The sequence below is a fragment of the Nesoenas mayeri genome, assembly GCF_963082525.1.
Source record: "Nesoenas mayeri genome assembly, chromosome: 6".
Taxonomy (NCBI): domain Eukaryota; kingdom Metazoa; phylum Chordata; class Aves; order Columbiformes; family Columbidae; genus Nesoenas; species Nesoenas mayeri.
Genome location: NC_137545.1, coordinates 24690197 through 24704400, shown reverse-complemented (window position 1 = coordinate 24704400; position 14204 = coordinate 24690197). Strand labels below are relative to the sequence as shown.

The window sequence follows — 14204 nt, the reverse complement described above, 5'->3', positions numbered from 1 at the left end:
CCTGATCTAGTTGAACATGTTCCTGCTCATGGCAGGGGGTAGGATTAGATGACCTTTTGAGGTCCTTTACAACCCAAACTATACTATGATTCTATGATATATTTTTAAATAATCAAATGAAGTCTATGTACGAAGTCATAGCTCTACACAATCTATTGAAGTATACTTGTGGATGCTTACAAGAACACAATATTTCATTAAAAGAGCTAGCAGAATAGTTAGCAAGGCCAAGGTCTCACTTGGACTGATAAAACTGAGGTCAGTCTTTGTTAAAGGGGAAGTGTCAGAAAGAAAATTAACATGCAAGTGTTTACACAAGGAATTAGGTACAGATAACATTAGAAACCTGTTAGGTAAAAATTGTATCAATCACTACAAGGTAGAAAAAAAAGTGGGTTTAGAAGATAACATCTAATTTAAAAGCAATAATGAACAAAATGCTGAAAAAACATGTTCATGTTAAGCAGCTCAGAAACCTGTTAAAATATAACTGTCATGAATTTTAAAGTTCGTGAAATATAAAAACAACTATAGAAAGTTTGGGCTAAATAAAAGAAAATTAAAATCAGAATAAGCACATTTTCCATTAAAATAATCACACATACATACTTCAGTGAGAATTATTTTTTTCTTCTACAGAAAAAGAATTGACTTGTTACAAGCTGAGCACGGTGTGGTAGCCTATTTGGCTTGAACCTGAAGATCAAATATTAAATTTTTCAAGTGAGGGAAATTAAAAAAAAATGAGAAAGGTTCACTGAGTAAAGTAAATTATTTTTAAAAAAGTAAATGAAGTCAACCAATTGAGCATAAAAATATAAAGTGTCTTGGTTTTTAGACAGTATACAATAATTTCTTGTAACTTTACAGAGAAAATTAGTCTTCTTCTGAAGTACCTACAATACATGGACAAACAATATACATATGGTCCTGAAGGAGGACTACAGGATCCATGTATCAGTGGCCAACATATGAAATCTTATCATAGAAATATTGTAAACATTTTTCTTAATTGGGACCTCAGTGATCTTTGGTATAACAGACTCCTATGGAATCTCTGATGACACATTTTATATACAACTTAAATAAGAAGAAAAAGAAACTGTTTAACCATTTTGCATTTAAAGTATGCATCACTTAAAAATGCAGTATACATATATGATCACAGTCTGGAATGGATCTTCTAATAAAATGCTCCTGGCATATAAATATAAAATCTTAATTGTTCTGGCCAAAGATCCACTTCTGGAAGGGGTCTGATGGATTACAGGACGCCAAACTTGGATGCTCTCCATTTCCTGTAAGGCACATATGTAGTGCTGCATTGTACAGAGTTTGATCCTAAAGTGGGTAAAAAAGGAGGGGAAAAAAAAAAAAGTGAACAAACAATGAGCATGCTATTTCCCCCCCTCTTTGTTTTTTTCCCCAAGTTCATTGTTATCAAAAAGAGTAAGGCCATAGAGCTGGTGCAGGGGCTAGCAAATGAATGTAATATGCAAGTACTAACTTGTTTTGTTACAAATATTTTTTAAAAATTTCCTGAAGATACAAAACATTTAGCTTAACTTCCATGTGGTTGTCCAGACACGTACACTAAAGCAGGGGTGTCAAACTCATTCTCACTGGCGGGCACATCAGCCTGTCAGTTGCCTTCAAAGGGCTGAGTGTAATTTTAGGACAGTATAAATACAACTACTCCTGCATTTATACAGTTCTAAAACTACATTTGGCCCTTTGAAGGCAACCGCCAGGCTGATATGGCCCTCAGTGAAAATGAGTTTGACAACCCTGCACTAGAGGATATCAACTGGTTTTGTAAGTGACATTTCTACTTCACATTTAAAATAGTGAAATTATCAAGTTTTGGCCTGGTAACTGAAAAGCTGAAATTATCCACATTTTCTTCCCACAAATAAACTTACTCCTTTTTGACTTCAGAATTTTGTTTCTTTGAGATTTTCTCTTTTACTGGAAATCAAAATATAATGCATGTCAAATATCACTGATAAGATGCCTATTCGCTCTGCAGTCTAGATACCTTTTGATGCAGCCATTGCTCTTCTCCAACAGCAAAAGTTTTCTGGCCTTTGTAGTGACATTCACGAAGCTGCACAGGTCCTTTACAAGCATGCAGACAAAGCTCTTTCTGAATGTTATGTCGAATTTCATGGTGTGCAGAATATTCAAAGTACTATTCAAATAATTTTTAAAAATTCAGTAAATAAATACAAACAAGAGCATAAAACTAAATTAACTCTTTGAAATTCCAAAACACAAATAGATTTCGTTAGTCAACAATTTGAGACTACAGAATCAGTTATCTGATTTTTAGCATACGCACTGTAAATGTGTTTACAAAACTAAAAACATTTCTTTTAATACTAATGCGATTTAGACATACTTAATTGTATAAATTGCAATTGACACTCACTGCATTATGATGCAAGATATCATTGCTTTCTCCTCCAGGAATTTTAAGTGATTCAAGGAGACAAACTGAAGAGTAGAGATGGTTGCATGGAAAATATTTGGGCATTTCTTAAATTTAAATGAAAAAAAAAAAAAGTTGCTGAATTTTGGTTTTGTCACATGGAACAACACTGACTGCTGTACATCAGCTTTTGCTGCTTGATATAAAAAGTACATGCTAACAACAGAATGCTGTTATGTTCTCTTGTGAGGTAGTCATCAGAAAAGTAATATAAGCATGTATTTTATGAGTGAATTTTACCATTATTTCCCGACAGTACAGTACTCTTAAGGGTCAGGAATCCTATGTTATGATTCAGGTCTTAACAGAGATTTAATTCTAACAAGCTACAGACACAGTTGTCCTTTTATACCTTGCCTGCTACCCTACCATCCTGGTCTCTTCTTTTTCTCTCTCATTAAACAGCATTACATCCTATTACCACAGTTTCCTGGCTCCATATGTCAGCCTTCTTCACCATATCTTTCCTTTGACTTTTAAGCCCAGGCTCACTTAGCTCCCTGTGGCTTTCAAGTATCTGTCCAATCGGTTAGCGTCTGTCTCCTCACTCTCTCGGCCTCAATGGGAACAGCACTGAGAAACAAACAGGCATCTCACTCTGAAGTCTCTGTGCCCAATATTACTCCCTGAAATAGGTACTGATGGAAGTGACCTGCTTTGTCACATAGTTCTCAGACATAATACTTTACTCTAAATGTGTTACTCTTACTTAACCTGTTCTGATTTATCTTTTGAACTCCAAAATCTCTGCAAGCCTTGAAAATACAACTCAAAAGCTAGGTTTAAAACTTCAGTGATTTTGGATATTGAGATGGGCATGTTCCCAGCCCCAGCATGTTCTAAAAAGGAAGAATGATAAACAACTGATGCATAACTCTGTAGAGTAGGTTCTCTCTTCTAGCCCCCTATGCACAAAGATGACAGCATGAAAAATTTTAATCTACACTGTTAGAGTCTGGCAAAGAATATAATACAACTGAAAACAGAGTATTATAATGAGAAGGGTTAAGTAAGCAAATATACACATCTCTTCAGCATTACCAGCTCAACCTGTGTTAAAATTGCTGGTATTGAAAGGGATTCTGACTGTTATTTTATGGCAGGAGGATAACCAAAAACTGCAACACTTGAAAGCGCAGTTATAGTGCAGTCCATGAAAACTTAGAGAGAGATGACAATAGAAGCATACAGCAGACCTCTTAATACAATGTGTTGGTACAATGCTCTTGCATTAATGACTGTGACAATGCCAATAGGCTAATATAATCTTAATCCACAACAGAATAAAAAAAAAAAAGTTCAATACCGTAAGACGCTAACGTAACAGGATAGTTGTTAATCTAGACAGCATTCCATGTCCCATAAAAATTGATTAGGAAAACACCAGCTAACTAGGGCTGAGCTTTCACAGTGCCATGAATGTATGCCTTTTAAGACTGAATATTTTATTTAAAAAAATTAATTACAACTGTATGCTAACAAAAACTTTTAAATATTTGTTGACCTTTAGTTATTAACGATCAACAGTTAAACTTTATTCCCCAAATAACTCTTTAAGGCAATGGAAAAGCGTTCATTTCTGGTCAGGAAAGGAGGTGGCACTTTTATTACTATTACAGTAGTGCCCAAAGGATTTAGTATCTGGTATCTATTGCAAGTCATACTGAAGAAAAAACTGAGCACCATTGCTGCCTCCAAGAGCTATTCAAAGAGAACTCTTCTTGGATAAATTCAATCATATTATTCACTTGCATTAGCCAGTACAGGACAGACCGCTTTGACCTCACACTATGAGGCTGCAAGCATGACAGGGAAGGTGGCTCAGGCCTGGCCACTTGGTGTCCCATTGGCCGGATTCCCGCCAACATCTTCCTTGACAGTGCGAGTCCTGGCAGCAGAGAAAGAAGCAACAGAAGGAAGCATAAGGAAAGGAAGAATTAAGAAGACAACAGTTACAAGAAAGTAGTATGGATAGGATTAAAAGGTTTTGCACAGAAAGGAGCGATCAAGTGAGGCAGAGCAATTGTGTTAAAAATCTGAATCTGCATGCTGAACATAAAATGTTAGAAGTGGGACATGGCATGAAGAGCAGTATGAAATTTTCCTTGAACAACACAGATACAATTTAAGTCTTAAAAAAAGAGAGAAAAATTGCATATTAAAAATTAGTCCATTTATCTAAAACAAATGAAAAGCTTTAATACGGTAAAGTCACAGCTGAACAGATGATAAAAATCAGGTATCAAATATTTTACCTGATTTCCTCCAAGTCCATGACAAGAATACATAATCAATGGTTTGCCACCATGGTTATTTTCACCAACATCCAGACACATGCGGTTACCTGTGTTTTTTAACTAAAGAAAGGGTGTTATCAGAAAAAAATTTAAAAAAAAAAGCTCAGTGGGGATTTCAAACAATTACAGTCTCACTAGCGTACAAAACTAACCTTTGGCTTAACAACAATTACAGCTGTTAATTTTTACTTTCTGCTATGCTCAAATGTAAAAACCCTGGTCTCTCAGAGTTAATCTTTTCTAACCAAAAGCCTAGTAGCTATGTTATGGTTGTCTCCAGCCACACACTGTGAATTATTAGGCTACTGAAATACAAGGTTACTGTTATTCAAATTACAATTTGAACAGACACATACAAAAATACACATAAAATATTCTAAATTGGAGGAAGTGGAAGTGCCAAACTTTGCTAAATATTCATATGCACTTCAAGCAAAGAATTCTTAGTTGTTTAATATTTGGTTGGTTTTAGCAATGCAATGTCTAAGAAGTTATTTAGCAGAGGAAATGCAATGGTCTTTTAAAAAATGTATGTATAACTATAAACACACATTTTCCTCATCATAAACCCAGTTCTGAGAAGTAAACAACTGTCTAGTTTTCCTCATGAACATGAAGTAAAAATTCCCTCAGACTACTTACTATATAAAGCTACATTCACCTTGATAGTTCAGGAAATGTCTCACCACTGGCTTAGTACTTTGGTGTCACTTTAAAGTGACTGTTAGTGATGGTCAGAATGTTGCTTATCTTAACAGGTTTCAAGATCCCATTAAGCTAGGCTACTGTTAGTTATTAAGAAGCTTTGCTTAAATTTCATATCATCATTGACAAAGTTATAAAATATTCAAACAGCAAGGTATGCAGAAGAGATTCTTTGTCCAGAGCAGCGACAGAAAACCCTAGAGCTATAGCTAAGGTAGCAAAAAAGATTAGCAAACTTCCTAGATTACAGAAGACTATAGAAAATAATTAAACTTACATATCCAGAAAACAAAGGATTCAGGTCTGGCACATATGCTTCTGGATAAACATTACTGAGATACCAGGTAAAATTTTTACACTGCAGACGCTGCCTTAAATCAAGTCTTTTTGAGATGTCTCCAAATGTTTTCTGTTAGAGGAAGGGAAGTTAAGGAAGGATGGAAAAGAAACATACTAAAATTACTAATAATGATTTTGTACATATAAAAATCTATCATGTTCTGTATTGCAGTATTAAACAAGTTTTACACTTCATTTGGTTGTGGGTTTGTGGTTTGTTTTTTTTTTTAGTACTGTACTACTACGGTTACTCCTGTTTATTTTTCAAGATCATAACATCATTGACTTCTTGCCTTCAGCATTTCAAAGCATGTGCAAAAAACCTGCAACATGGAAAAAAACAGTAATATCCTTAGTCCTAAGAGGGTTCTAACACAGTGCCATGAAGTGGGAAAGTACAAACACGACCATACTGATGACAGCTATGAAGCTAACTTATCTCACTCAAAAGAGTGAGCTGAAATAAAGAATTAGATTAATTAAATAATTAGCATAATAGTCAGTACAATGCAGAATCTCCCAGACAAAATTCTGTTGCCTATCTGCTATCATGCTTATAAAATCTAATGCTACTAGTAATACGATATTCACAAAAATTTATCACACAACGGGAGGAAAAACAGCTTCTTGAAGAAAAGTCTAGATTCTATCCGGTGAAAGACCAAAGTTCCAGAAAACCTGCAAAAATTAATAAACCAACACCCACACCCCCTGAATTTAACTTAAGCTTTCAAATAGATCGAGACAGGACAGATATCTATCATTGAATAAGCTTTTTTCTGCAGCTAAAGAGCAACAAAACCTGCTTTTTAAGTAATAATACTAAGCAACTTGTGACTAATGAGACACTATGTTTCTCACTCCAAGTTAGTTTGCATTTTCTGTGCTCAGTAACTTTTTTCATGCTCTTCTGGCAGCTGCAGTAGCTGTTCAATGCAAACATGCCAGGATTTAAGAGAATGTATGAAAAAGAACTACCAATCGAAAAAACCGCACCACACAAAACACCATCACCACCAGACACTGAAGTTTTTCATGCTTGTTGGTGCTACAGCATTAAGAAACTGAACTGTCTTTTCATTAAAATATCTGGAATCCTTACATACTTTGTCAGTAAATAACTTTTGCTCACCAAAACTTTCAACGCAGCAAGTGTGATTTCTAATACCACCACCACCACCACCTACTTGTTTCACAATTTTTGCTGCCTCTGTGTTTCTTCGGTAAAATATTTCTTTATATTCATCCATCCAGACTTCTGCAAGGCGGACTTGATTACGTGTGATCACTTGTGTACCTTTTGGGAAAGTATGAGGACTCTTGCTGCGAAAGACATGGCCAACAACAGAGCAAGGCATGATCTCCAACTGTCCACCACATTGCCACACCTAATAATAACATTTTTGTGTAAGTGCACTGCAATTAGAATTAAGTGAGTGGAAAAAAATTCAGCAATGTTAATGTTCACCAGAAAAACACCCAAACCGCTAGCAAGAGTGCATATATCAGGCATACCATAAGTGAATTTCCTAATCAGGTAAACCCTGGAAATATACATTTCAGTTATTGAATCTAAATACATTTTAAAAAAAAGAAAAAAAAAAAACAACAGTTCAGTGATCATATTTGTAGTTTACTTCATAGGTCATTAGTAATTCATTTTCCATGTTCTAGTTGGCTGATTCAGCAAAGAACTGAAGATATCATACTAATTTATCCTCAAAAATCCTGTCCACTTTCAGTATAGAGACAGCTGATAATTAAGTAGCTAAACTTACTCTGAAAGACATTTCTATATTTTCACCTCCCCATATTTCCATTTCTTCATCATAGCTTCCAATGTGTTCAAAGTAGTCTTTTGATATTGAAAAGAGACCTCCAGCAAAAGTAGGTGTTCTGCAAAAAGAGAAATTTACTGAGGAAGACAGAATTCAAATAGGTAGGCTTTAAAAAATACAGATGTTTTAAAAACATTGTTCTAAACATGTTCTAGGACGTTTCTGGGTATTTGTCAGTGTTTCACTACATTGATACATTTTCTTGGCATAGATAATACTTCAATTAAATCTGCCCACATTGAGTCTCATTTGACAGTTTTACTGTAATTTATTATCAACCAGTTTAGACTAATAACCGCTGGTATAAAAAGACAGCACCAGGAGAAATAACATATTTTTCCTGTATGTAGGATATCAAGCAAAGTTATTACTCCTCCAAGCCAGTAACCCATCCAAGACCAAAGCACATACAATTATCATCAAACACACCACTGTAACGGTCTAGTATTTTGGTGTTTCTGAACTTTTGTTGTCATCCTTTCGAGGATGATGAATGGGGAGCCAGAATCTCTGGTACTGTCTCTGAAAATAATTGTTTATAATCCTCTTCTCCCCACTCCCTCCTGATGAAAAAAAATTTTATCGAAATTCCTTATTATGTTTCTAGTGTATGTAGAAAAAAGATAATGCAGAACAATTACTGTCTTAAGGAGGTTATATTTCTGTGAAATTTTAAAAATTAAAATGTGGTTCTTAAAGAAAATATTACAACAACTATTTAAGACTTCTGATCAAAATCATCTGAAGAATTAGTTCATTTACAAACTGCTGCTCATTAAAAAAACCTGAATTATTTAAAATATTAATCAAATTATGTTTACCTAATTGGATAGGTTTCATCTTTTCTTCTTTTATTCTCATGTTTAGGTAGAGACTCCCATCCAAATGACAAACTCCAATCAAAATTTCCTCTGTTGTGGCCATGCCCATAAGGAGATGGTTTAGTGAATTCAAAAGTATTGAGATCTATAGAAGCAATATCAGGGCTTACAACAGCAACCGGGTTCTCAGCTATTCTTGCCAATAATGGCTCTAACCAGCCATAAAAGCATTCACCTATGGAGGAAATGGGAACAAGCACTGAACTTCTACTTGTCTATAAAGTAGCACACAGCAACTATTTTAACATGCCCACGGCAAGCCAATATGCACTGCTTTTAAATAGCATTTGCTAATTATACTTTCAATAATGTAAAACTGGAAATAGGAATATATATAAATAACAATAGGAAATATATATAAAATAGGCAATATGAAAGATGATCCATTGCTAATGTCCATGATTCATAAAAACCCTGCAATGTTAAATCAATGACAACAGTGTTATAAATCAGACCTGGCACAGTCACAGGTTACACTTACAATGAGCATCCAGGAAGGTCAGGGTCTCTCCTGTTGCTACTGAAGCTCCCAACAACCGTGCAGTGATTAGACCTTTTCTTTCCTTTTGACGGACTACTTTAACTATTTGAAATTGTTTCACATATTCATCTAGTTTATCATGCAAGTATTCTAGAAAGAGAAATCAATTTCAGGATATTCAGTGTATATCAATGCCACTGCTTAGAATTTTACATTATAAACTAACGGGATAAACTATTCACACTAATCCCAGGAACGACCTCAACATCAAAGCCATAAAAAATTCCTGATTGTTGAATATTATTTTTAGGGGCTGAGTTTTTTGGGTATGGGGGTGTAGGAAGAGGTGACTAGCAGAGAACAGATGATGGAATACTAAAAATATTCTAAAAGAGAAAGGTTGTGCCAGTGCATCTCTTCTGCACTATCAACAGTTTGAATATCAATTCAACATCCATTTTCAGAGCAAACAGATCACATACTTACTTACTCAAGTTATCTGCAGAACATGCACATTTTTTCCTTAATGACGGCACATTTTACACAGAGTTTTCAAGTGCTATAGTATTTACAACAGCAGCAGAAGTTATATAAAACTCTTTAAATGTGCAAAATTTGAGCAACAACCCCACATCCCTCATTAAATATCCCATATCATCTTCCTTCCTCTGCCCATCCTTAGTATTAAACTGTACAATCAAGCATACTTTATACCAAAGTGTGACAGTGCACTAAATACAGACTTGCAAAAAGTGTAAATAAATTAATATAAGCATGTATGTATAGACATGTCTATCCAAAGTTAAGCATATAAAGTTTTTTGAACTTGCATTTGTGATCACACTCAGTATACATTCAATTACTTTTGGCAGTCAACTTGAGTATCGAAGATTTTTTTTTTCCATTAATAACTTCACCTTCTAGGAAACACATTTCCCTTCATATTAATGAAATTAATTTGCATAAAGACAATCACTATGATGAAATGCAAACTGGTACAAGCCTTGGCAAATTTATCCTTGGATACTTTGTTCTATAAACTGTAATTCTTTTGAAGCACGAATTATAGATCTACTTGTCATGCAACCAGTTATGCAGTTTAAGCAGCACTAGAATTAGAATAATCAGAAATAGGGTTTAAAAATTCTTTAGAGGACAAGAATTCCATATTTGACTACCTTATAAAAAAAGATGGGGGAGAACTAATTTCTAGAAAAAGAAATCAACAAAACCACTTAGAACACTTTATACATGTTACTGGTCATAGTGATATCCTCTTTTAACAAATTTATTTGCAATTCCAACATGCCTTAAATTAAAGTGTGTATATATATATATATATTATAATAATATATAAAATCAAATCAGAAGAAAATAGAAAGGCTTCTTACCATCTACACTGGCATCATCCACCAAAATAATCTCCTTTAGTAGTATGGCAGGAGAGGTATACATCACACTGTGAACAGTTCTGAGCAGAGTAGACCATGCTTCATTATGAAAAACTATTATAATACTTGTGGTTGGCAATGGCGGGCAACGCTTAAACTTTTGTTCGATACATCTACAGATTAGAAAGTGTTAACTATTAGAAAATGGACAAAAACTTTTGACTGAAACTCTTAAAAGAAACCCTCTTCTCATACCCTGTAAGTATGGACATTAAATATTTTAGCTTCTCCACTTTCTGTCCCAGTTTTGGAGCACAGAGGCAGGTACTGCAATTGAAGAAGCTGTACAAAATATTTTTTAAAAAAATATGACAAAAAAGAATTCCACTTGAACAACTGACTTAGTTCTGCTGCTACATCACAAACGTTTGAGTATGTTTCATAGAGCACTCAAGTCTCCTCAAAAACACATGCTATTATATTGAGAGCGACAGATACTGAGCTGCAAAATTAGACTTTCAGTCACTATTACTGTTGAAATACAAAAATACAATGAAGAATATTTATTAGAAGAATGCAGAGTTTTCAATGAAAAATAGGACAGATCTAATTCAGAACTTCAAAATCTTGTACAAATAACATATAATCCTTACGGCAAAATATCCCATTCAAGGGATACAATTTTAAACCCCCAGTTTTTCAAGGCTGATGTAGTCTGAACAGAACTTTAAATCCAATTGCAAGACAAGTTGACATGTCAACACTTCTGTATTCAGAAGCTGCTTGCTTACTGTTTATTGCCGGTCACATTTAGAGACTGGAACACTCCCTAGGGTAATTACCACAGCCATTGCCTCACAAAATAGGCAAAAACCCAGCAGTTACGCTCTAGCAAAGGTTATTGTGAGTGGCACCACGTGTAAGGTGATATTCATACTGCCAGCAGCAGCCCAGTAAGGTCAGTCACTTCTGACACAGACAGCTGAGAACACATAATCTGGCTGTGACAGAGACTGCTCATAACCAAAACTCATTCTGCGCAAGTCCTACTGTCTTCATTAATAAAGTTTATCAGTATAACAAGGCACATGAGATGTTCAATTGCCTTCTTTGATAGTTTACAGTTACTAATTTATTAAACTATGCTGGTGGTTTTATTAATGCTGAATACTTAAAAAAATAAACGGGGGGAGGAATGGTCTTCAAATTCAAAAAGAGTTTAAACCACATTTTTAGTTTTCTTCTAAGTAAAACTTAGCAGGCTTCCAGAAAGTTACTCAGAAATTGCAGCTTTAAGGCAAAAGCATGAAACTTTATTTAAAAAACCATGACAGAAGTGAAACTTTCTAAACATTCTTGGCTTCCGCACAGTGGATCATTAAGTACAGTCACTCATTATTTAAAGCTAGCAGACTTTCCTAAACTATCACCTAATGCTGAACTCAAATCACTTTGCAGTCTGCATTTCTGGCAAGTTTCTTAACTGTCAGGACATACACATTTCAACATACTCAGGAGGTCGAGTGTCTGGTCCAAGATCTCGGTGTAAAGAAATCCTGTCACTTGCAAATGCATTAAAGCAGTGCTTTTCTTCTCCACGCTGTTTTTCTTTCTGTTCTTCTGAATTTAAGCTGATGGTTTTAAATGCTTTACCAGAAGCTCCAGGAGAATTAGGATCTTGAAGAGGTCGATCTAGAAAGGGTTTTAGTTCCACTGCAGTATAGTATCCTGGCAAACAGTGGCCTTCTCCAGGAACCTTAGTTTGCCTAACAGGTGCTTTTATCTGCATTTTTGGATTCGCACCTTTGATATTGTTCATAGCATTTAACATGAGACCTAATACATGACTTTTCTTTCCAACAACTGGCTCGATTCGTATTTCATCTTTAAAATCTTGAACACCCACTTCTCTTTGCAATAAAAATAAAAATACCAGAAAGACAAACACAATAATACTAAACTTCCAAAGTTTCCAGTGAAAAAATAGTTTCTTGAATAGTTTAGGTGTCTTTTTCAAAGCCATTCTAGTTTTAAAAATTTGTCACCAGACAAAAGTTTTGTGAATTATGTTCTCCAAATAGGTCACTGCATTTCTTGAAATTATAAGACCTGTAAATTAAAACAAAAAGTATACATTTCAACATCTAGTATGTTCAACAATGTAAAACCACAATAAAGTAATAGACAGAAATTAATTCACAACTCCCAACTGTCATACGTGATGTGTCCATCACTTAAGGTGTAATTTTAGGACTGTATAAATGTAACTACTTCTATTTCTATACAGTCCTAAAATCACATTTGGTCCTTTGAAGGCAACTGCCAGGCCGATGTGGCCACTGGTGAAAATGAGTTTGACAGCCCTGACTTAAAGATAGGTTAAATCTATCTATAAGATACCCAAGATACACTTTGCCTGTTTGTTTGGGTTTTGTTTGTTTGTTTGTAGTTTTTGTGTGTGTCTGGTTTTGTTTGGTTGGTTTTGGCTTGGATTTTTTGGTATGTTTATTTCGGTTTTGTTTTGTTGTCGTTTTTCAAATATACTTTAAATAGAAGAACAAGAAAGCAGGCATATCACTAAGAATAAAACAATATTTTTACACAATGTCACTACTTCAGATTAATTTTCTTCCACATCTTGATCATAAAGTTGTTCTAAATTGAGAAGGGTGTTGTCTTAAATCTTCTAGAAGCAGGGAATTTTAGTCGAATAATGAGACAGAAGGAAAAGAGATGGAATCAATACAGTAAGTTCAAGTTGCATGTAAGAAAGATCCACATTAAAAAGTGAACTATAAAGTTAGCAAGGACTTCTCAGTCAACTCATTTCAATAACATTGACATTTCTAATATCTAAAAAAAAAAATCCATTTCAAGATTAGGCTGAAGTAATCAGACTTCCAAGTGGGAAAATTTTGCATTAATTTAGTTATCTAGTATACATATTCAATGCAGATTTAATACATGTAATTTGAAGTAGGTTACTTTAGCCTGAGGATCAAATCATCAACCTTTTTCACTCATTTGTATTGCATTTTCGGGCATGTGCTGCTGTAGCTCATCAAGAGAACATGTCAAAGAGCTCTCCTCTTTCTGGAACTCTGCCACTATTTTTTTCACAGATAAGCAATTATTCAGTAGTTTTCAAGATGGGCAACTATGAAAAACATTTGAGTACTACCAGAATCCAAGTGATTTGAATTAAATTCTGTCTGCAAAATTGGCACTTTACTAAAAGGGTAAAAATAGCAACCATTTTGAACTTAAAACACAGCTTTATTTTTGTGCAAGTGGCATGTACGTGAACTGAGAAAAGAAATAAGCAGCATCTAGATAAAAGCCACAGTTAATTTCCACTTGCTAACTACCGACCACAGAATTACAAAAAACTACTTTTCTGTTTCATCCTTTAAAATTCGAATAGCTTCTGTATTTATTAATTGGAATAACATATACCCAGGAAGAGTTATAGTAAACAGAAAAAACCTCACCTAGTTTCCTTCAAGAACTTGCAGGATAAATTAAGCATCTGGACTAGTTCACATTATTATTTATTTCAAGGCTTAGGTCAGCTTTTTATAATAAACCCATATATTCAAACCGCAGTAGTTTTATCATAGAACTATTGCTGTGAGAGTGCAGATGGGAAGCTCATTACAGCATTGCCGTATAAATACTAAAAGGTACCAAAAATGTGCTTCACAAGGCTCCAAAAATTTCCAAGAAAACACATTAAAAAAAATCTCCATGCCACTTCCGTCTCACACATTATTTTCCCACT

General features: G+C 34.6%; 1 protein-coding gene across 1 annotated transcript; it reads right to left on the bottom strand.

Annotated features, from left to right (window-relative positions):
• Positions 1-1218: 1218 nt before the first annotated feature.
• GALNT3 (polypeptide N-acetylgalactosaminyltransferase 3) lies at positions 1219-12446 on the bottom strand (the record flags this gene model as incomplete). The annotated part of the gene is made up of 10 exons (XM_080346541.1): positions 1219-1341; positions 2039-2191; positions 4747-4848; positions 5771-5902; positions 7020-7220; positions 7611-7728; positions 8492-8726; positions 9033-9182; positions 10424-10596; positions 11935-12446. The coding sequence occupies 10 exons, from the start codon at positions 12444-12446 to the stop codon at positions 1219-1221; spliced, it is 1899 nt and encodes a 632-aa protein (XP_080202667.1).
• Positions 12447-14204: the final 1758 nt, after the last annotated feature.